The 24,299-nt window shown below is 28.1% G+C and overlaps 3 protein-coding genes across 7 annotated transcripts; 1 reads left to right on the forward strand and 2 right to left on the reverse strand.

Moving 5' to 3' along the window:
* The first annotated feature begins 78 nt into the window (after positions 1 to 78).
* LOC132950301 (GPI transamidase component PIG-S) lies at positions 79 to 2,753 on the forward strand. The gene is made up of 7 exons (XM_061021699.1): positions 79 to 610; positions 747 to 853; positions 909 to 1,136; positions 1,204 to 1,377; positions 1,449 to 1,676; positions 1,745 to 1,915; positions 1,985 to 2,753. The coding sequence occupies exons 2-7, from the start codon at positions 748 to 750 to the stop codon at positions 2,674 to 2,676; spliced, it is 1,599 nt and encodes a 532-aa protein (XP_060877682.1). The 5' UTR covers positions 79 to 610; position 747; the 3' UTR covers positions 2,677 to 2,753.
* On the reverse strand, positions 2,674 to 5,254 carry LOC132950302 (protein Red). The gene is made up of 3 exons (XM_061021700.1): positions 4,228 to 5,254; positions 3,746 to 4,169; positions 2,674 to 3,202 (listed from the first exon to the last, which is right to left on the reverse strand). Exons 1-3 carry the CDS (start codon positions 4,863 to 4,865, stop codon positions 2,768 to 2,770), a joined length of 1,497 nt encoding a protein of 498 aa, XP_060877683.1. The 5' UTR covers positions 4,866 to 5,254; the 3' UTR covers positions 2,674 to 2,767.
* Positions 5,255 to 7,584: 2,330 nt separating this feature from the next.
* On the reverse strand, positions 7,585 to 19,032 carry LOC132950178 (glycoprotein-N-acetylgalactosamine 3-beta-galactosyltransferase 1-like). 5 transcript variants are annotated; one of them, XM_061021448.1, is made up of 10 exons: positions 18,177 to 19,032; positions 17,183 to 17,328; positions 16,137 to 16,188; positions 12,483 to 12,746; positions 11,208 to 11,360; positions 11,014 to 11,149; positions 9,352 to 9,470; positions 9,060 to 9,161; positions 8,414 to 8,571; positions 7,585 to 8,340 (listed from the first exon to the last, which is right to left on the reverse strand). In XM_061021448.1, the coding sequence occupies exons 3-10, from the start codon at positions 16,144 to 16,146 to the stop codon at positions 8,134 to 8,136; spliced, it is 1,149 nt and encodes a 382-aa protein (XP_060877431.1). In that variant the 5' UTR covers positions 16,147 to 16,188; positions 17,183 to 17,328; positions 18,177 to 19,032; the 3' UTR covers positions 7,585 to 8,133. The 5 variants fall into 5 exon arrangements, with proteins under 5 accessions (XP_060877431.1, XP_060877430.1, XP_060877432.1 ...); XM_061021447.1 differs by lacking the exon at positions 17,183 to 17,328 and having other exon boundaries at positions 18,177 to 19,030; XM_061021449.1 differs by lacking the exons at positions 17,183 to 17,328; positions 18,177 to 19,032 and adding an exon at positions 16,525 to 16,547.
* Between the last annotated feature and the right edge of the window lie 5,267 nt (positions 19,033 to 24,299).

The following is a 24,299-nucleotide window of genomic DNA, read 5'->3' on the forward strand; positions in this document are numbered from 1 at the left end:
TATAGAATAATAAATTCTACAAAAAAAAAAGTTAGTAGTTAATAGTTGATTTCATCTATTAGTTTATTGATCTTTGACTTCGTCAATATCTATAACGGCCTAACACCAGCTGCACCAACCGAGGTGTACCCAACTTGCACAAACATATTGTTGTAAAACAAATAATAAAATTGATAATTTTTTATTCTGTGTTTATACCACATTTATGTACATCTGTGGACTTATCAACTATCAAGCCGGAAAATATGTAAATAGTAAATACGAGAAAGAGATTAGATAAAAAAATTCACCAATTACTTAATATTATTCTGTATTCACTTCATGTGTCGAATACTCGAATTAAGATATACCTTAAATATTAATATATATATCTCAATTCGTGTTTGAGAGTTGTGACTTAGTTCTTTAATATCTTATTAGTGCAATCTTTAGTTATTTACTTGAATACGTATTGTATTTACGATTTACTATTTCATTTAACGAACAATTTTCCAACAATACTTCTTAAAATGTTTTATAACGAATCATTGATTTTTCACGGAATTTCACTAGGTTTTTTCAATAAATAGTAGTGGACTTTTAAGAAATTAAAACAAGTCTTGAGTTTTAGGTAATTTGTATTTCATTTATTTACCAGAGTATGATTTTAATTCCAAAAGTATTTTGATTTTGAAATGCTTATTATTTGCTTATTAATTGATATGCATTTTTTTTAAACTAAAATATAATTGACTGTTTTTACACAGAATGGATACTTTGGTGGGGGACAAGCAGCCTAGCGATACTGTTGAGACATTGACAAATGATGCCAGCAATGATGAAATTTGGGAAATAATTGACAAAGAAGATGACGGTAATAATATGCTGTGTTTAAAAATTGCAGACAAATTGTTAACACTATTTTATAGAGGACCTAAGGAATTTGTCTGCTGCGGTTTATGCATTTATACTATTGATCATTGGCATACCACTATGGTGGCGAATGACGGAAGTACAACGCCACTCTCTTCCATATGCACAGATCTCGCAATTGGGTACAATGGACGTAGTTATTTCTACAGACATATTTGTATACACTAAAAATCCATATGTAACAGAACGTATTATCGAACAAATTTATACTACATTCAATTCAAGTAATTCTAAAACAATTACTTAAAAAATGTATGTGTAGTAAATAAAATAAAAAATATATTTTTACAGCTATGTTCAGTATCAGTGCTCATCCTTCTACTTTCATTAATTCAGATGATCATACATTGAATACACTAGAGATGGTTATAACTCCTCTAGGATCATTGCAACTAATTGAAACCACTAGTGTAGATGATATAATACCTGGTATTGGTCGTAATATTTATTTTCCTCCCGATACAGGTAAGCCCACTAGCCCACTACATTTTTCCTATTCTTTATTGTCCATGTTATTCATATTAAATGTATTTCAGACATTAAATTATTAATGGACTCATTAAAAAGACTGTTACAAACAGATGCATTGTCTGATTCAATGATATCAATGTTAAACCCTGGTAATCATTCTGATGACCAACAAGTAGTAACTGAACGACAGCGTCGAGTTAGACCATCATCGGATTATAATGTACTTCTTACTGTTGTAAATCCGGAACCTGAGAAACTGCATGTGTCTTGGAAGCCAGAAATACCTTTAAACCGTTAGTTTAAAAAAATATTGATTTTATTTAATATTAAATAATTTTATGCATTTTGAATATATTTTTAGGTTATCTTCAGCCTTTATTAGATCAATTAAAACTGATTTCAAACTTTTCTGTGCAATCTCAATGGCTTTATTTAATCGATTTGGTTCAAAAGCCCCCAAAATTGAACACTACATTTGTATTAGACAAGAATCACGCTCAATACATAATTACTCCACTAGAAAAAAAATTAGGTAATGTTTTCAAAGTTAAATTAGTTATAACTTTTTATGGTTAATATTTATTTGGTTTACTCGTTTTAGGTTCGGGAGTGTCTCGAAATCCATGTATACATTTTGTTGTATATGTTACCCCTTGTTCTTATATTCCTTTATATTTTCATGAAAACAATCAGTTAACTACTGCTATGATGTCAGCTCGCTGGGGTGGAGTTCAATTCTTAAACGCCAACCAGGTGTCATGCAATGAATCAGTAAGCTTCATACCTGATGATCTCAGTATTATGACTCCCATCATCACACAGTTCCATTCATTAATTGGTGTGCCAAATATGTCCAATTACATGTCACTAATGCCATTAAAATCTTCTACTCTGCGTAAATGGCAATTGGATTCAATGTACAGGCTCAAAATTATTGAGCAATACACTAATACTCGCATTACTTTAACATCATTGTCACGACTTTTGGGTGAAATCAGCAATATTGTGATAATTGAAGAAGTTGGAAAAGCAGTAACTGAATCCGTAGAAGCAGCTACTAAAGTACTTCAATGTATAGAAAGAGGGCAATTGGAAGAAGCATTGGAATACAGTAAAATAGCATTTGAAACATCAGAGTTTGCATTTACTCATCCATCATTATTGGCATTGCTCTATTTTCCGGACGATCAAAAATATGCGGTTTATATTCCATTATTCTTACCTGTTATGATCCCTGTACTAATGTCTTTGAAAGGAGTTAAAAACTGGATACAATTGAAGTACAAAATCTAATTTAGTAATAATAATTTAATGATATTGTGTTTATTTTTTTTTATTTTATTACAATAAAATGACTGTCTAAAATTCAATATTATGTTATAAACTAATACTTAGGTACTTTAAATGACGATCCTTCATCTTTACCAGCTGGTACTTTACGTTTTTGTATAATATTTTGAATCTTGTTCCATTCACGATCAAGTTCAGCTTTTTCATTCTTTTCTTTATTATGTTTACGTGTACGCCGTCCGTCTGTCATTTTAACACCATACTGGAAAGCTGCTTTTGGTAATGCTTCTTTGTTACTCATATATGTACCATACTCCTCAGGTGTATCAAAATCCCAACGACCAACTGGTCCTTTCTTGTTACCAAGATCCATTTTTGTATAATCAGCCTCATCATCTGAATCTTCAATTGCATCATGCATTTCATCCAGTCCTGGGTAACACTCTGCATAGCCGGTGGGTTCAGCTGCCAATCGAGATAATAAGCCCATTTGGTTTTTGCGTTGAAATTTTGTTTTACTTAATGCCTCCTAGAAAAATACACAGTAAAAATATTATTAATTAATTTAAAATTATATTAAACCAAGAAAAAATATAATTTATGTTGTGAATAGTTTTTAATACTTGTATAATCAGAAAGTCAAATTTAAATAATTATTTATCTTTTTATTAATAAAAAAATAATTGTTTATTAATATTCTATAGTATTATTATATTTTTTTTACTTTAGAACTGGTAAAATAATTAATTTAAATAATAATTACCTAAAAATATAATATTTATACTTTTGAAAGTTATACTAAGGTCCAGTTGTACCATCTCTGATTAAAGTTAACCGAAGTTTAATTGGCCGAATTTGCCCGGTTATAAAATCTGTTATCAGCTGATTAAGCGTAATCGAAGTGTAACCGTAGACGGTACAACTAGCCCTAAGTGTATTATAGATTGTATTGATGTAGGTACATAAACTATAAATGTACACACATATTATAGGCACATGCACGATATACTACATGTCTACATTACTGTAATAATAATACACAAAAATAATTACAAAAAATAAATATATTTACCCATCCCATTTCATCTCTTTTATGATGTTCAGTTTCCACTTCTTTTTCTTCATCCTTTGAATGTTTAAAATAGTTGGATTGTTTTTTAGTGGTCTCTTCAATACGTTTTTGTGTAGATGGTTCATAATCTGGTAATTCTGGGTATATGTTATCATCAAAAACTTGTTTATCGCGCTTTTTAGATTTCTTTAAATGTTTTGGTCCAGTTCGTAAGTAAGAAAGGATCTGTGCTAATTTATTAATAACAATATCATTTGTGGTCAATGTGGGTCTATCGTCCATGCTAGGCACATCAGATTTGCTGCGAATTAATGTTGTTGGTATATCAGTGTCTGTAATATCTTCAGTTAAATCAATTATGTAAGCCATACGTCCAGGAGCAAATGATGGATTACGAAACATCTCGTTATCAGATAATGCAACTCTAAAAAAAAAAATTGAACTTTAAATTACATTTTTAAAAAGGACTACCCTTTTCTTACCTATAGACATTTCTTCCTAGTCTTGTTTTAAACTGCATGTCGTCTTCTTCCTTTGCTTTCTCTTTTATCGGTTTAGTAGTTGCAAGCTGTTCCATTTCAGTTTCTTGTTCGGCTTCTTTTGCAGTAATTTCACTTTTGACTTTTTGTAACAAAGCGTAATCTAAACCTTTGACCAAGTGAGTGTGCTCCATATCTCCTCCCAAAAACTTAGATTCCTGAATCATCTGACGCCTGCGTTCAGCAGCATCCATGCCAGATTTCATATCCGGTGCTACGGCTCTATAACCACTGGCAACAGCTACAGGGTCCTGAGACTGATAATCAGGGTTGGCACCAACCCGACGTTCTTTGGCCCTGTCACGATACTTCTCGGCAAGCTCAGCCATTTTATTTTCTTCCTGTTTTTTGAGCTTAGCATAGAATATCTTTTTTTTGCGTCTAAGCTCAGCTTTGTCGTTCGAACCGCCAGATTCGAATTTTGATGTAGACGACGTCTTGGAAGATGGCGTTTCGCTTGCATTGGAGAGCGACGGAGTAGCTGATGGATGACTTGACCTAGGGGTCATAAGTAACCGTCTAAAATCTGCATTGGTCAGCCGTTGGGTCTGACTCCCGTCTTGGACTTCTGTTTCTGGCATCTTGATGTTTGTAATTTACTGTCTACCTAGGCGAGTTAGAACTTCGTGAAGTTTTAATTTTAAATATTTTAATGAAGATAAATACTTAATCAATCGATTAACTAATATACAATAATATGATATGATGTTCGTGAAGCAGACGTAGTATATTATTATTACGTTGCACACACAAAAGTCGAATACTACAACTACCGAGCCTGCAGTCTGCACAAATTAGTAATTAATAATTACATTTTACGGTAAAAATGTAAAATAGTAGTATCACAAACTATTAATTAATCGTCATACGAAACCGGAAATGTAGTAAACAAGGTGATAAAAAACATCAATAGCTTAATCACAGAAAAGTTAGAACGAATATCATAAGATTGCACGCTTACACTGCCCACCACGACAGTCTGAAGACAGAACAATAATTTTTTAGGCATATCAGAATATCAACACGAAGAACCGCCCTCGACGGCAACTCATATTCAACCGGCTAGATGGCGCCGAAGTTTTTGTCCTTTTTTACATTTTACGTATTTCAACTACTCCGCCAATTCGCGATCACTATATTCTGTGACTATCAAGTATCATCGGTGATCGAGGGGGCCGGAGGGCTTAGCAGTCAGCCCTTAGAACTTAGAACTAAACCTTTGGTTCAGTGAACTGACTACTGAGTACGTAGCCCTGCAGTATACGCGGTACAGAAATACAGATTACAGTACTACCATTAAGCATTATTACACTATAAAAGGATAAAAAAAACTCAGAAAGAGGCGAGGGGGCGCAAATATGTAATATCGTCTATTTATCCGTCGGTGGTTGACCGTAGCATTATTAATTTGTTCTGTCGTTCTGTTGTGGTAGCATGGACGGTTTTAATAAACCTGCAAGCTGGGGGCCATAATAAGTAGTGCAATTTGAGTACACATATTGGTGGGGGGGGGGGGGACATAAGGATGTATAAAATACAGGAACGTAATAGTAGGTACGCTTGGACCCGTGGACACTGTACAATTTTTGGACGTAATATTACGTCTAGAGCAGTGAAAAGATTTCTTATAAGTTATAGGTATACCTAACATACTTAAAAATTCAAAAAATCAGAATTTAAATAAAATACATCATACCTGTAGTACAATTTAATTGATTCTTCGATGTTGTCTCGTCACCGTCGATTTACTTATATTTTATAAGAATTATGACTAAAGCATTGTTATTATAATATTTAAAAAAATATCTAGATTAGTCACCTGGGGGCAACTGTAATTGGTACCTAGTTGGTTTATACTTTATAGTTTTAACACTTGGCCACAGGAGTACGGGACACGCGTGAACTCGACAACTTTTTTTTAATAGCTAAGCCAATTTTTAGTTATATCCATAATCCCTATGTATAGATAATTTATTATAAATTCATAATTGACTAGGTAAGTAATTAAGAAGTCAGTCAAAAATAGTTTGTCTTTGCAACTCAATCAATTTTTAAGTTGTATCAAAACTTGATAAATTCATGATCATAGCACGGCAGGGGTCCCATATACTTTCCCTAAATTTTTATTAATATTTAAATTATTTAAACTTGTTGATACACAATATTCAGTGTCACCATCGAGATTTAAACATAGAATCTTTATATATTATTAAAACGTGAGGCGATTTCTTGTGACAGTTGTTATATCTGAAGTTCTACCCGGCCGATTTTCACAATTTTTTTTTTAAACGAAAGTACTCGGTGTGTAGATAAGCCATCAAAAGAGAAAATTCCAAAAAAAATAATTATTTAATAGATATTAGAAGCATAAAGTTTGCCGTATTGTTACATAGCGATGCGCGTTGCTTGCCGTGCACACACACACATCTTTAGAACCCCCACTACTACGTCTGCTGCAGTATTAAATAATAATTAACTGTTTTTAACTATTCAACTATTGTGGTATTGTTGGAGAATGTATGTGAAATTATGACATGTGACATATTAACACTGAACAATGAACCAAGAGATCACTAATTGTATTAATTATAAATTAACTATTGAGCAAAAATAATATTATTAATTAAAATATTATGTCAGTTGTTCAGATCACATAACAAAATGATTAATTTAATGGTTCACTAAAATTTTATGAACCAATTATGGGCCATCATGTCAAAATTCAGAGACCATTAGCTTACCATCGGTTCATTAAATGTTCAGAAATTGTTTATGGAACCCAGTTTTAATATTCTAATGCCGGGTTTCCATTTCTATTTGAAAAAAAAATTATTTGGACAAGCATATTGGAGCAATATTATCTGAAGTCTGGACACATACATACTGTATAATAAATACATTTAATTCAGAAGGAAATTTGGAAACATTTTAGTGTTTATATATTTGAAAAAACCATAAAAAATGTTACTTGTTTAAAGACATTTTCGATTAAACTATTTATATTGAAGCCAAATTTAACTATAATCCGGCCCACGAGAGAACATTACCATGTCCCAACCAAAATGCTTTCGATTCTACACATCCCCCACTCAACAATAAAGATTCATTATTGTTCGGTACGTTCAGTAACATTCGATGGTTCAATTTATATATATACAACCTATACCATTGAGGCACAAAGTGGGGGAAATTGTACCTCAGACCAGTCACTGCCAGCAGCCTACATGCGCGAAACGGTAATGTTTTCTCGTTGGCCAGAATATAGACTAATATTCATTGTTCTTTAAAATAAATCACAACTTATTAAAATATATAAATTCCCTTTATTTTCAATACAAGAATAAGTAGTATAGTCACTATATTATATTAAAGAACATTTATTTATAAACAAAAAAAAATCACTAATAGCAAAAAAATATTATTAGTGACATTTATAAGCAAATATAAAATAATATCTTTGGTTCATTTGATAACATTTTAAAATGTATTAAATCAAGATAGTATTATAAAATAACATTTTATTTTATAATTTAACAAAAAAATAGCACAGAAATAAATTAATATAGTGCATAACTTAATTATTTTGTTCATTTAGAATGTTTAGATAATAAGAAGAACAATTTAAAGAAATCAAGCTCCATCAATAAGAACTTTATGAGCAAATTGACTAGGATTTGCCAATAAGTTATTGACTAGAAAAGATGTTCTGTATAAAAACAGAACATGGAAATGGCACGGAACTAATTATTCTAATTTGTGTATAAATATAAATATAAATAATATACAATATAAGAGGCAACACTGTAATCACACAGTAAAGTATTTTAAAAACTTTGTTTTCATTCAAGTTTATACATGTTGTGTTTTGTTTATTGGCTGATCAGTCTTTGTAGCATTACTCTCTTTGTTAGGGTAAATTTTGTTTACGGTAGCTTGATCAATATTCTGAGTCACTCCAAATGGTCGTAAATGATAAATTAGATATTCGAGAACATACATATTATTAGGATTCACATAATGAAATGAAATTGCGGTATCTGAACAACAATCCATGCCCTAAAAATAATAAAAACAATTTATATAACTGACTAGAGTTTAGTAGGTACGCTGTTAATGGTTTTAGTTTTACCTCTACTATTGGATAGTAAATATATTTCCAGTACCAAAAACTTGGATCTGTATGCCCAGGTATAAGATGGTGTTCTGGAATAAATGGAAAAAAACGTCCACGACCTAAACTATCTCGAGAATCCTCAGCTTTTACTCCAACTAATTGAAGACAAATACCTAAAAGAAAAACATAATTTTATTAATATTTTAAAATGTAAACACACTTGTGCAACAGATAATATTATACAATATATGAAAAATTTTATAGAATATACTTTTTATTTCATTTACTAACTATTTATGCATTAAGTACATTTCTTGCTATAGTTTAAGTTATGTCAGAATATTTATTTTTACTTAAGCTTTCATGTTTTCAAACTAATGCTGCAGAAGAGATTATAAAAATAAAATAGTATAATTATAATGACCTTGATACAAATTCTAGTATAAAATGTTATAAAATGCATCTAATAATTAATATCTAATTATTTACCACAATTTCTCATTCTCTAGAGTTTTGAGAATTTGAAATAATATAGGTCAATAGGTCTAAAATACCATACTTACACTATGAAAAAAAATTCACTAAACATGAACTACATAATAACAATATTCAAACATTTTTATTTTTTTATTTTTTAAAAGAATCTAAAAAATAAACTAACCAATTTCTACATCTTCGGCTCCACCATTATCTTGCCGACATTGTTTATGAGGTATAGCTTTTTCAACAAACCTCTTAACCGATTCTTTGCTTAACAAATAACCTAAATGGATTTACATAATTTAAATTATATAGTTATTATAAAGGATTTTGATTTTAAAAAATCTCAATAAATATAAGTACATAAACATTAAATGCATTTTTTAATTTACTACAGTTACAATACTTATAATTAATATTTTATATAGAATCTGTTATTAATCTACAAAATATACTTGGTGTTAATTAATTACCTGCACCGCCACTCATGTATCCCTGTTTAACATAAGGTTTAAACCTACAACCTAAGAAGATTGGATCTTTTGGGTTAAATGAAGTTAACATATACCTCAAGTTCTCTACTACAACATACCTGAAATAATTATACAAATTTATTAAGAAATAAAGAATTAGTAATGTGCTACTAAAGAACTAAAATATCACTATACAATAAATAAAATGATTGATCTTCTGTTAGATCAGGTTAGCTGCCTAAAAAGAATAGCACTGATACATGAGTTGGAGGGGGAGTGTTAAATGTAATATTCGAAAGTAGTAATAAATCTTAAATAATTTGTATATAAATTTGTTAAGAGAACCCTACACCCACATGACGTGTTGTCTTACAAATGTACATCATAGCAAAAACTCCCTCTGCATTTAATATTTATAGTAAAATTACCAAAATTACACAAACCATAGAAAAGAACTTAATCTTATCAAAGCATTTTTATTGTTAATTGTTTTTTATGTTATCCTAATTAATTAATTAATCTGATAACTTTAATTATTAAAGTTATCAGATTGGGAACATTAGGTTTTTATTGTTTTTTTCATTTAATTATTAAAAATTATTGGAAAGTGCTATCAAAAAAATTAAAACGCTACAACACAGATAAAGTAGTTCTTCCCTATGCGTTGTAATTTTAGTAATTCTACTATAAATACAGAGGGAGTATAGTTCGCCCAAAATAGTTTTTTCCATGTTGTACATTTCTAAGACGGAGACAACATATACATGTTTGGCGTCTTCTTAAGTAAAATTATTATCACAAAAATTACTGTAATACTTAAATTTATAAATCATTATATACATGAATAATAATTAAACAACAAATTTTTCCATCAACAAATTATTATCAATTTTTAATTATTATATACCTAGAATAAAATTAATTATTAACTATGGATAGATATCATTATAGAATAATATTATAAATATAAATTGTTTTTAGTGATATATTTAACTTATTATAAAGGTATTATGTCTAAAATATAATTATAAATGTAATTTAGTTAATAAATATTATACAAGCCTAATATATAAATACAACCATTGCCTAATTAATTAGATCTTTATGAGCTAAAAAACAATGAAATATGTGCATGCATATGCACCTAAAAAATCTTGAATAATAAGCAGAATAATATGCAATTTTTTTTATAAAAAATGCATTTATATGGGATTAAACTTATAATAAAAAAAAATACATAATAAATAATTTATCAAAGTTTAAAAATATTTATTATATTTTGTATTATTAATTATTATAAAAATATTAATTTTATTGATTTAAAAACAAATATTAAATATAAGCATACACAATAAAAAAATAATTATTAAATCTGTAGGATGATTTAAAATATAGACAGCCATATTTAAATTAGATTTCTATAATGATTGAAAATTTTTTTTAATTTATTAACATGTACAAAGTCCTTAAATATGCATTATAATTTTTTTGAATTTCAACTGGACAAAACATATTTGTGTCATATTTTAATGAACATCTTTCTAAGAAATATACAAATGCATGAATTTCTGAGCCCCGATACATTTTGTCAACTTTTTATCAGCATAATAAATAAATATTACAATATTTAATTTTAAAAATATAAAATACAATTTTACATACGTGTCATCATCAGCTTTTAACACATAATCATAATCATTATAATGTTTATGTATGTACTTAAATGCTTCTTTAGTTTTACCCCAAAGGGAATCTCTACCCTCTTTAACGGGTAATGCAATAGAAGGTAAACTTTTATCTAAATTACAAAATTAAGTTAATTATATTAAAATCAGAAGTATGGTGCTAGTACTTACCTTTAACAGTACTCATAAAAAGTAATGTATTGCAACGTTTACCCCATGTAGCTTTTACATGTCTTGCTTTTTTAATGTGATTACTAGGACTAGTCATGATCCAACAAAGAACTCTAATTCGTTTTTTAAGTTCTTGAGCCACGAGATCTTCATCTATAATTAAAAAAAATTATAGAATGTACCATATTCAGAAATCTCGATTTGAGCCGGATGGTACCAATATTTTAATGGAAATTAGTCAGGACAGCGTTCATGTATCAATTTTAATTAAATGTCACTCTAATATTCTGACTTTGGTATATTTATAAAGCATAACATAGCAAATTTTACTTTCAGAAGAATCTATTTTACTTGATTTTGTCTATATTTGACTACTTCTTCTGTTATTTTTTTGCCCTTTGCTTCTAACCAGAGCTTAGAGCCAGCCTTAGGTTAGGGCCAGTGGGGCCATTTGTCATTTGTTTGACATTTTGGGCTACGCATCATAAAATATTATCTCTTTCTGATATCTTTAAAAACAATCTTTGAGATTTTCCTCAAAATCAATAGAGTAGTACTTAATTATATACCCTACAAACATTAATTTGGTTTAAGATATAGTTTAAATTGCGGCCATGTAAATGTGAAGATTGATGCATGCATGTACCTGATCTGCCCAAGTAACCAATGGCAACCATTTATAACAAAAAAAAAGTTTCAATTTCCACCATGAATCACAAAATTCTCTTTAAAATTCGAATTTAGGAAAATCCTTTCTTACTGGGTCTTTACATAATATAACAAAACTACTGACCAAAGTTCATACTCATAACTCTGGCGGTTCCAGTTAAGCGATGATGAATCAATCAGTCAGAACACGTCTTTTATAATTTATATATAAACATAAATAAATAGATTAATTTTAATTAAATTTAATGTAAAAGTATCAAATTAATTTTTTTACTTAAAAGTAAATAATTTCATTGTAAATTTTTTTGAGAAACAAGTAAATAGACATCATTTTTTTATCTCCATGTAATGAACAAAGTAACTTACTTACTTTTTAAAAGTAAATTGGATAACACTTAATAAAAGGCTGTTTTAATAAGTTATTCATTTTTAGTCTTCATGTTATTATTACGATAGTTTTTAAGTATTTTAAATACTCTGAATTTCCTTACTACTATCACCTCATTGCTTTCTTAGCTTTTGTAAAACCTTTTTCGCTTTTACAAAAAATTATATGGTAATTTCTTATAAAACAATTATTTAAAAATTATAATTAGTTAAACTTACGAAAGTGTAATGTCTCATTTTCCCCATGGTCTTTCATAATGAGTGAATCATTGAATGAACCTTCATTATCATGTCCATGTGAATGACGGTCACTGTATCTAATCGAATCATATGAAAACTTTGATGGAAATATTTTGATATCTTTAAAATGGCATTCAGTAATGGTTACTGTAGTATAAGCAAAAAATATTCCAAATATTACACCGATACAAAAGGTTAGAATGGCATTTTTTTTAATGCCCGGTCGGCTAAAATATAAAATGTCTGAAAAAAAATTACTTTAATTAATATTGTTAATGCATTGGTTAGTGTAAGTACATAATACTCATTAATATTTACAACTGTATGCTAGTACTATTAATTTTTACTCATTTGATTAATTAGGTTTTTAATCTACATCCTAGCAATAACACACAATTTAATAGGGTAAAAAAAATTCTTGTTACTATTTAAGTACCTATAAATGAACAATAACTATTATAAAACACAACACACTGAAATATTAAATTTAACATAAATTAGTTTAGAAATACAAATATGAGTATATACTTAATGTTAATTACTATTGTATTGCTAGATAAAAATGCAATATTAATAAAAAGATGGAGAAGAATTCTTTCAAAATATTAATTTTTTTTAAAACTGACCTCTCTTTCCTGATGGATAAACTCTTCTTATTTTATGAATTTTTTCTAGATGATTGGATCTTGCAAACATATTAATATGTATTATATTTAAGAATGTTATATTAAACTAAATCAAAATTTAAGTATTAGGTATCAGTTCACTTTATTGTACTAAGCTAATACCAGAATATAAATTCAACCAACTCATCAAGAAATATGATTGATTGCAGCCTAGCAAGAAATAAAATTAAAGAGGGGTTACATTATATTGCCTTCCTAGGCAAAAATATAAAAAAATATTTTGAATTTAATTATAAGCATTTTTTTTTCATAGAATTGTTAACACAACAAAAAGGGTAGAATATGCAAAAAACCATTTATTTAAAAAATCATTCCCAATTGAAAAATAAAATATTGCTTTATTATGTAAATTCTTTATGTTAAGCAGTTATATAATTATATTATTTAAAAAAAAACTGTACTTCACCCAAAAAAAAGACATAAAAAAAGAAAAATATATAGAAATATGGTTTTTTGGTAGGTAGTCATTGATGTTTTAAGTCTAGAACACTAGTTATATACTAATTCCTTAATTTTCTTTGGTTAGTCATACATTGTAATCAAGTATAACTCAACATAAGCACTTTTCTATTCAGTATTTAACTAAACAATTAACAAGTAAGCTGTAAAGATAAAATGTAATATGGTAATAGGTAATAGCGATAGATCTACCTATACACATTAATAGGTACATTATACATTTTACATTTAAACCCATTAAGTATAATAACAAATGAGTAATAAATTTAATAATACTACGCATATTATAATATCATACAAATATAATATTAAATATTATAGCATACAAAAGATTACGGTTAAAATTATTAAATCAATGTGTTTAATAAATAGACATAACAATAACATAGTTCATAAACAAAAACTTTATTTAATTTAGTATGGTTTAACTCTAATATACCAGGTGAGATCCATTTAAGTGACTACACTAATTAATTCAAAATTAATACATTTTTATTTCATAATCCTCAGCAGAATATTATTCTGTATGGGTCACCAAATGGCGGTCCACGAACAAATTTTTTCCGGCCCGCAGACAAAAAATAAAAACACATTTTACGACAACATTCTATGTGTTATTGTTGTAAATATTATTGGTTTTCACCAACAACTGGTGATAAATTGGTCACAAAGCATATCGCCATATCTTATCTAAACTTTAATTGGGTCATTGGGTGACACTTCTAGTTGATTTTACGTCTACGTAGTCAGTCCGTCGATTACTGCCGTTATATTACATTGTAATTTTTTTTGTGTTAATTGGTTAAATTATTATTTTTAATTTTTATTATTATTATTTAATTTTGGTTAAAATATGTGTCCGAAAAGAAATACCATACGCTAAAATTATTAATACTGAAAATGTGTACGATGTTTGGCTCCACGTATGTTTGTGAATCATCTTTTTCAAAAATGAATTATATTATTAAAAACAAGTTCAGATCCCGGCTAACCAACAAATATCTCAAAATGATTATGAAGATATCATGCACTAATGATAAATTAAATCGACAGTTAGTCGAGAGCAAGATTTGTAATTTTTCTCACTAAACAAATTTCTATTTTATTGTATTTATAGTTAATTTTTATTTTAAATTTTTCAAATGTTTGTAATATTAATTTTGTTCTTAATGTTTAAAAACAATAGCAAATAATAAATAAAAAATAAAAATAATATTCTCATTACATCCAATTTTAAAATAATACCTATTGTCCTATTATATGTTGAAAATATGTACTTAGAATTCTAATGTGGCCCTTCAAAAATAATAATTGGTAACCCCTGTTATTCTGAGTGTTTCAATGTATCTATACCTAATCAAATTTAGGAGCAGTAGTTCATTAGTTATAGCTTATAATTATTTAAAGTTTATATTAGCAGAGTAATGGAGAACGTTTTGTGGGGTATCCTTGGTACCACTCTATACCACTACAACTTTAACTGCATATCACTAACAAACTACTTGTCCAAAATTGTATATTTGTTGATCAAAATACTCCGAATAATATTATGCTTAGGAATATGAAATAAAATAAATTGTTATTCAAAATAGTAAAAAAATCTTAACGATAAAAAATATAATTTTTTTCTGAAATGCTGAATTGAAATTACATAAAATTATGTAAAAATAATATTTTCAAAATAATGGGTGTTTACATTTCAATGGATCACCCTGTAGATTGAACCATATTATCAGGTAATTGTATTGATTTTTAAATTTAATATCATTTTTTCTAAGAATCCATATAGTGTAAACAATTGTTTAGTGTTTACACAGAACACTTATCGGAACACTTTATCTTTAAGTTATAACTAACACATTAGGAAATGCTTATAAATCAAAAATAGGTAGGTATGTGATTATACATATATATTTGTACGTGTATGCTTTTATGGTAATCATTACTTGTTTCAAATTTAATTTATACAAAACTATATAAATACTATACAAAAATATTTTATAATATAATAATATTGATTAAGTTTTTATTTTTAATATTATGTACAACGTTTAAATTTACTACCTATATGTACCAATTACTTAAATGACATATTCTAAAATATGACAAAATTACATTTTGAACTATACATTTATTAAGTAACGATATAAAATATAAATTGAATAAATGAGTTAAAGAAGAACTGTTGAATTGCTTTTTATTTTGAGGAAAAAAGTTGAAACCCATTTTTTATATTTTTAGTCCTTACACTTGATAACCTAAACCTGCTTTCTAAAAGTATATTATTTTTAATATAATATTATTATTTGTTTAGCAATAAATAGACGACTGTCGACAAAATTATGTTTTAATTTTTACCCATCTGATGGGTATCTAAAATTACAGTATTTTATAGTTTATAGGTAGGTAACTTTTTAATATGGTATATTAATTAAATAAGTTAGGTAAGTACTAAAAATAAATAATACATAAAAAAATATTTTCTTACCACTTTTCATTGCTGTTAGTATAAAAAAACTTTTTCTATATGTTGGCTAATTCTGAAAAAATATTTATTCACAGTATTATTAATTATTTATTTTGTTTCAAAAAATTTACGAAATCAAATGTTTAAGATTCAATAGATAGATATTAGATTGATTTTACTAATAAGGTTATGTATAGTTAATTTTTAAATTTTAGTCAATTGAATTCAGGACCAACTCTAGGTTCTACCCTTTATTTAATTTTAATATAAATATCCAAGTATAAAATCTTTAAAATTAAAATTGTATAATAGTTAGATATTAAAGATTTAAGTATAAGATACAACAAGTAACCATACCAATAATAGTATAACTGTATAACTATAATACAAGTACTAATAAGCTACTCACATATACAGTCATGAACCCAATTTTAGACTTCTTATTCGTTAAAATTATGACAATAAAATAATAATTATTATTGTTTAATAAATATTTTATCTTATTGAGATGTAAACTGTATAACTGAATAATTCATCATATTCAACAAGGCATTTAATAAATAGCGAGATAAATAGTTACTAGGGGTACCACAAAAGACCACTTAAAATAAAATAAAACTAGGAGGAGAACCTACCTACATATTCAAATGTTTTGACCTTAATTAACTTACAAGTGTCTGCCTACTAAATGTTATTGAATTACAATTGGAATATATTTTAACTAAGGTAAATATTTTAATTTATTACAACTGTAATAAATAAAATGATTAATAAAGGGTACCTAAATTCTTATTAAAATTATAAAGTTAACAAAAAAATTAAATATCATAATGATGAAAGTAGGTACCAATATAATTAATTTCAAGCAATTGTGCTATTTTGGTTACTATAGATACTAAAACACAAAATGAAGAATTAAATCCTAAGATAACCTACTAGCCAACTACACAAAATAATATTAAAATTGTTTAACTCTTTTTAAGACATTTTTCACTACTTTGGAATTGTTCAACTTATAAATTATACAGCTAAATAGTAGGTAAATAAACAAAATCGTTCAGACTAACTTGATTGTAGTTTATATTTTATGTCACATTTCTGTTCTTGGTAGTCATCCCTCCCTATTAATATCAAACTCCTCAAGTACAAAACTTTATTAAAACACATTTGGACATACAGACTCCAACTATGAAGAAATGCTAAAAAGTCCAACCTAAATAAAATACAAGTATTTCAAAATATGACCTTAAGAAAATTAGTAAATAAACCTCTATACATATTATCAAACCATAATCTACACATAGATTGTAACTTAAAAACAATTCACGACAAAGCTAAATGTTCCTATAGAAAATTTCATTACTATCCATCAACTCATTCAAATCTGCTCATCAAGAACTTATCATCCATCACAATCCCAAGTACCCCCCCAAGTCGACTTAAACGTAAATGGTGTAGAGATTTATGACATTGAAAGAAAAAAAAAGAAAAAACCATAAAATAAAAATACACAAGACCAATTCTTTAGACTAATTACTTGTATTACCTACTGGTATTTTATTTTATAAGTGCTAGGTACTTTTTGCCTTTTGGTAAAAACGATAGTGTTTAAAACAATAGGTACCCATTGATTTCTTACGAATATTTATAATGAGTAGTTTTCATACCCAAAATCCAAATAATAAAAAATATTAATATATGTAATATAATATGGAGTATTATGTGTGGATAGTTAAACTAGTGCCTATCAATGTTTGTGTATTATTAAACAACAGCACATTGGGTACGTGTGAAAGATTCAAAGGTTAGACAGTTTAACAATTAGTTAGATCACTCTGGATATTTCTCAGGAGGATATAAACAATTATGCATTTAACGCACTCACACCGCAAATCAAATAGAATAGAAACGAACAGACACCAAGCAATTGTTGTATGTCGTTACGGTGTAATATTAAAAATATACCTTCCTACCAAAATTAGAATACCTATCTCCTATCAAGGAGTTTGACACAATTCACAAAAAGTCATGACTGGAAGTGCAAGTGCCCAAGGTACGTACCATAGTAGACAGTGTTCTATGGTAGAATCGCAAACAGCGAGCTAACCGTCGCGGTGAGACCGCTCACATCCATCCGACCATCCTACTTCATCGTCAATTTGGGACGTCGACAGAGTGTGGAGACAGGCGTAGGGTTGAAGACCGGCGGCTTGGAGGCGTTCGTCGGCGATTTCGGGTCGTCGCAAACGACGTGCATGACGATCTTGACGACGGGCGACGACTGAACCATAGATGTGTTATGTAACGTAAGAAGACTGAACGGACCAACGGCGGCGATATTAGCGGGCGACGAGAGGAGGAACCGAACCGAATATCGCGCAGTGTGAAACGTGCTTATTATTATAGTTGAAGTGCACTGCAATAGTTTACGATATTGGCATATCGCGTTCAACGAAGACGCGTCTACATAGGCACTCGTCTCTCGTCGGCAGCCGTCTTGTCTATGGCCGAGCTCGCAAGGCTTAGTGTAATAATTAGTTACGATAATTTTTTATTATTCATCGTTAGAACATTATTATCTCTCTATGATATACGGCCGAGCTATTATACCGTTTATACCTACGCACGGGAAGTTAATATTTAATATTTTGTCGTTGTGACAGCAACGCCGCTGCTGAAAACGATAACGTATAGTCCCGCCGGCCGCCGCCCGCCGTTATCGGCAATTAGAAACGTTAAAACGATCGGTTTCCCGACGGCGCGGCGACAAGTTACAACAATATTAATTATTATAGTACAAACTTCAAGGGTACAATTATTAGTGTACGTAATATACTAAATACTAATATTTGAATATTTGATAGTTGATCTTATAATATTATTGACCGCGAGTTTTCGCCTGTTTCCCAACCAGGAAGCCGAATGCGATGCAATTTATTTATTATCATCCAACTGATCGAACGCGGTTGACGAGAACGGTTAGGACAATATAATAATATTTTTAATCTTAATGTGTATAATGTATAATGTGAATAATATGTATTATAATATTATTATAATCGTAAAACGTTTGCTACGGTCTACGAAATTTTATTATTTTTTTATGGTTTGTAGTTTGTAGTTTGTAGTTTGTACGATTCATAGAAAAATATTGAACACTGGCATTGATAATGTTGAATGTTCTTGTTTTTTTATTTTGTTCATTGGTTAATGGGTTTTTTCATGATGTAATTTTCGTATAGTCGAAGGAGATAACAGTTTTTTATTATACACAACAGTTTCGCCTCCTCCGGCGACCATGCCACATCAGTTGTTACGCTGCAGTCTATAATATTATGATATTCATGTCTATGATAATTGTTCTGTGCTACGATTATAGTATTACATTACCACGTATTACCATTGATTGTACATAGTACCTATGTACAATACATACTATTTATAATCAACGGTATTACGTTACCACGAACCAGGGTTGTTATTTTTAAATGTTTGTTTAAGACACGTTTAAACATTAGAAAAAAAACATATTGATTGTTTTAAACGTTGTTTAAAACTAGTGTTTAAAACAATATTTTTAGTACATTTAAATTAAGATAATATATTATGGATTTTTTCTATTCTGCTTAGATTCTGCAGAATGAGCGGAGCGATGAATGTATTTTACAATGATGTGTGTTGTTTTTTATTTTTGTGTCTGTACACGATGAGTATAGGTAGTCGAAATAATGTTTCAATTTTCAACTTCAGTTCTTGTTTGATGGAAAGTGAATCTAGCTGGTGCATTGGGGAGGTCAAAATTTTAAATTCCCAGTAATTTTCAATAGAACCGGGAAAACAAAAAAAATATGAAGAAAAACAGGGATCTTTTACACAAAATCAATTTTGGTTTTTAGTAACTCTAAAACAAATGATCTTTTCTCTACATGAATATGTAGATAAAAGAAATTTTCACTGAATGTTTATATTAGCATTTTCTATAGACCATAACATTTTCAAAATATTTTTAGCTGTTTACAGGTATTTTCAATTTCCAATTTTATTAGTTTTTTTTTCTATAAATGTCAATAAAATTATATTCGCTAGGTAAAAAATCTTGAAATTTAATACGCGCGTCAAGGCTCCTGATATATTGTTACAATGGCAGTTGAAAAATATTGGAAATACAGAGGAACAATTATTTTTATAAGCATTTAAAATTCGAATATTATAAAATTTATAACATTTAAAAAAAATTTTATTTATATACTCAGGAAAGGAACAGAAAACCAGTAGGTAGATAATTAAATAAATATTTTTGGACCCTCCCCCTTGAATATAAATCCTGGTAGCGCCACCGTACGCTCGTATAGTCCCATATTATAGGTACCTACCTGAACATTTTAAATATAATATAATATACAATTTAATGATTTGACACGTTATATTTATTATATTTTATTTTATGTTGTGGCTTATTGTCAGGTTTTGTGTTATTACATATTATTATGGAAAAAGGTTTCAAAAAGAAAGTCCATCATAGGACATTAGCACGCTACTCGATATTATATTTCGCCTACAAAGATAATCTGAGTCATAAATATATTTTTGTTAATAAGTAACTATGACAACAAAAACCTTACGAAAAATCCATCAGAAACATTTTATTGTGTAATGTGTATACAACCCAAAAACATATCTATGTTAAAAGTAAAAACCAAATATTTTTTAAAACTAAAAGTTGTTTGATTATATATTTTATATATTTTATAATTTGAAAATTTTCATATGATTTAATGTTAAATTTTGTATTTCTGATTAATATTTTAGATTCTGAGCGAAGCGATGAATGTATTGATTCTACAATGATGTGTGTTTTTTTTTTTATTTTTTTTTTTTATTTTTTTTTTTATTTTTGTGTCTGTCATCACCTTTTAGGACAGTAAAAGTGCTTGGATTTTCTTCAATAGTAACTTTTCTGATAGGAAAGTGAATCTAGTTGGTACTTTGGGGGGTCAAAAGTAAAAATTTCCCAGTAGTTTTCACAAGCGACGTGAAAAACAAAAGAAAAATTAAGGAAAAACGGGAATTTTTACGCAAAATCTGTTTTCGAGAAAATCGATTTTGGTTTTTGGTGTAACTCTAAAACAAATGACCGTAGGGACATGAAATTTTGACTGAATGTTTATATTAGCATTTTCTATACACCATAAAAATTTGAAAATATTCTGACTCTTTTTGAGCTGTTTACGGCCATTGTCAGTTTTCAATTTTTTTAGTTTTTTTTTCTATAAATATCAATAAAATTTTATCTGTTGAGTAAAAAAGCTTGAAAATTTAATAGAAGGCTCCTAGTTTATTGTTTCAAAGGCAGATGAAAAAAATTAAAAATCCTTAGTCACAGTTTTTAATTATAAGCATTTAAAGTTCAAATTTTGACAAAATACGGAAAAATCACGAAAAATAGCAAATTATTTTGAGTTGAGAATTCATAAAAATTTTTCTTTTTAAATCTAAGATTTGAAAATGTAATATAAGATTACTCATAAGTTTGTCTACCTTTATCAAAAAAAGAATGTCTAGAAGAAACTTAAATTAAATTTTTATGAGCGTCTGAAATTTATATTTTTACAACATTTGATATTTACTCGATTTCTCATGTAACTATTTTCTTATTTTATTGTAATTAAAAAACGAATGACTGTAGATACTTGAAACTTTCACTGAATGTTTATGTTAGCATTTTCTATACACCATAAAATGTTGAAAATATTTTGACTCTTTTTGAGCTGTTTACGGACATTGTCAGTTTTCAATTTTTTTAGTTTTTTTTTCTATAAATATTAATAAATTTTTATTTGTTGGGTAAAAAAGCGTGAAAATTTAATATAAGGCTCCTGATATATCGTTCTAATAGCAGTTGAAAAATATTAAAAATACATATGCACAATTTTTTTTTATAAGCATTTAAAGTTCAAATTTTGACAACATTTATCAAATTTATAATTTATTAATTATTTTGTGGTTAAAAATTTATAAAATGTTTAACTTTTATGGCTAGGGATTGAAAATTTAAAACAAGGCTCCACGTTAATAGGTTATATATAAATTACTTTATTCACAATAATATCATCAAATATACTTGGTAATATCATAGGGTGACTGACCGTTTTCGCTCAGAATCGTTTTTCTTATACAATGATATTATATCATTGAATTCAAATTTAACACCATACATTACAGTGACCCACTTGTAACCTACTGTACAGCAGAGCGACATCCACTTATCCACCTTTTTTATGTTGTTACTTATTACATGTTTTTTGTTTAATTTTTTTATATTAGGATTACAAAAATAATAATAAAAACCGGAATATTTTGGCCATTTCTCAAAATTATTTTCATTAATGCAATTTTTTAAAACTCCAAAATATTGCAATGTATTGCAATATAGGTATACTTGTATCTACATATTATGTATAGGGTATAATTGTATAAAATATATATTTGTTTTAATATCTTTTAAATGTTATTTTTACAAGATATGTTAAGTCCTCAGTTTTAATTGATATTTGCATCTAACCTACGTAACCTTAACCTATATACCTACCTAAAACTTATAAATAATAAATAATAAAATATTTAAACATTAAAGGCATTTTAAATATAAAATTGTATTTATGATTTTTTTTTTTTTAACTTTTTGATAATTGACAAATTAAAATGAAAAAATAATAATAATACAATTAGCCATTAGGTATATAAAACAATTATTATTTCTCTATACTTACTAGGTAATAGATATATATAGGCATATAACAACCGCTAACCGATCTCCACTGGGCACTGACCACTGTACGTTTTGATCAGCATTGAATGAATAAATGTCAAATTAACTATTATACTATTATTTAATCTATGTAAATTAACGTAATCTTTAAAATGATTGAAGAATTAGCAATTTTAATTTTTAATTACACATGTTTATTACGATGAGCGACAAGCGAGTGCCTATAGCGACTGCTATGAAAAATACAAAAGCCCAGTGGCACCGAACTAAATTTTTTTAGGTGTGGCAATGAACAATAACTTATACCCACCTACCCCCATAGAATCTTAGAACTAAGTCGTGGGAGCAATCCCCCACCCCACCAATTTTTAATCTAAAAAATATTTTCACAATTTATAATATTTACTGCATTGTCTGCAGCATTATGTTAACATTATAGCATTATTTAATATTTTAACACATTACAATTAGGTTCATCTCCAGAACAAGCCTCCTCAAAATTAAAACCAAGTTATTATCATCTTGAAACGATATTCACAGTCACTGATTTAGTTATTTAGGCTTTTAGCTAAATCACACCATTAAGTAATAGTAAGAACTATTAAATTGTTTTCTTATACCCATATGTAAATACATGTATATTATTTGGTTAATGGTTAGCATAATATCTTTTTTAGTACCTACTGTATATACTATAGTAATGAATTAAGTAAAAATATATTAATAATTGCTTTAGTTTCAATGTCAATATCTTTTTCACATGATACTTACATCATCCTATACATATAATATAGGTAAATAGATGATATTAGATTCTGAGTGGAACTATTTATTTTTATGTGTGTCATCGCGGGTTGGGAAAGTACCTAATACTGCTTCGATTTTCTTCAACAGTATCTTGTTCGATGGGAAAGTGAATCTAGTTAGTGCATTCGGGAGGTCAAAATTACCAATAGTTTTCAAAAGCACGGGAAAAACAAAAAAAAAATTAAGGAAAAACGAGAAGTTTCACGCAAAATCGGTTTTCCACAAATCGATTTTGGTTTTTGGTGTAACTTTACAATGATGTGTGTTGTTTTTTTATTTTTTGTGTCTGTACACATTAAGTAATCGAAATAATGCTTCGATTTTCAACTTTAGTTATTGTTTGATGGGAAAGTGAATCTATAGTTGGTGCATTGGGGAGGTCAAAATTTAAAATTCCGGTGTTTAGGAACATTTTCAGTTTCCAATTCTTTTAGTTTCAACTATATCTATATATATAAAAATAAGTGTACATTTCGAATACATTTTATAACTCAAGATCCACCAAACCGATTTTGATAAATGTATAAATATCAGGACGTATAAATATTGATATGCAGATGGTTTCTGTGAAGTTTGTACGCTGTGCGATAAGTGGTTCCGGAGTTATG

The sequence above is a fragment of the Metopolophium dirhodum genome, chromosome 8 (genome assembly GCF_019925205.1).
Source record: "Metopolophium dirhodum isolate CAU chromosome 8, ASM1992520v1, whole genome shotgun sequence".
Taxonomy (NCBI): domain Eukaryota; kingdom Metazoa; phylum Arthropoda; class Insecta; order Hemiptera; family Aphididae; genus Metopolophium; species Metopolophium dirhodum.

Excerpts from the sequence above, each read along its gene's own strand:
- LOC132950302 (XM_061021700.1), bottom strand. The coding sequence starts at position 4,865 with ATGCCAGAAACAGAAGTCCAAGACGGGAGTCAGACCCAACGGCTGACC. Across the intron at positions 4,170-4,227 it reads CTAGGAAGAAATGTCTATAG|AGTTGCATTATCTGATAACG; the intron begins GTAAGAAAAGGG and ends TTTTTTTTTTAG. Across the intron at positions 3,203-3,745 it reads AAAGAGATGAAATGGGATGG|GAGGCATTAAGTAAAACAAA; the intron begins GTAAATATATTT and ends GTATTTTTCTAG.
- LOC132950178 (XM_061021446.1), bottom strand. The coding sequence starts at position 13,199 with ATGTTTGCAAGATCCAATCATCTAGAAAAAATTCATAAAATAAGAAGA. Across the intron at positions 8,572-9,059 it reads AGCCGAAGATGTAGAAATTG|GTATTTGTCTTCAATTAGTT; the intron begins GTTAGTTTATTT and ends TTTTTCTTTTAG. Across the intron at positions 8,341-8,413 it reads TTTACTATCCAATAGTAGAG|GGCATGGATTGTTGTTCAGA; the intron begins GTAAAACTAAAA and ends TATTATTTTTAG.
- LOC132950301 (XM_061021699.1), top strand. The coding sequence starts at position 748 with ATGGATACTTTGGTGGGGGACAAGCAGCCTAGCGATACTGTTGAGACA. Across the intron at positions 1,378-1,448 it reads TTATTTTCCTCCCGATACAG|ACATTAAATTATTAATGGAC; the intron begins GTAAGCCCACTA and ends AATGTATTTCAG. Across the intron at positions 1,916-1,984 it reads TCCACTAGAAAAAAAATTAG|GTTCGGGAGTGTCTCGAAAT; the intron begins GTAATGTTTTCA and ends TACTCGTTTTAG.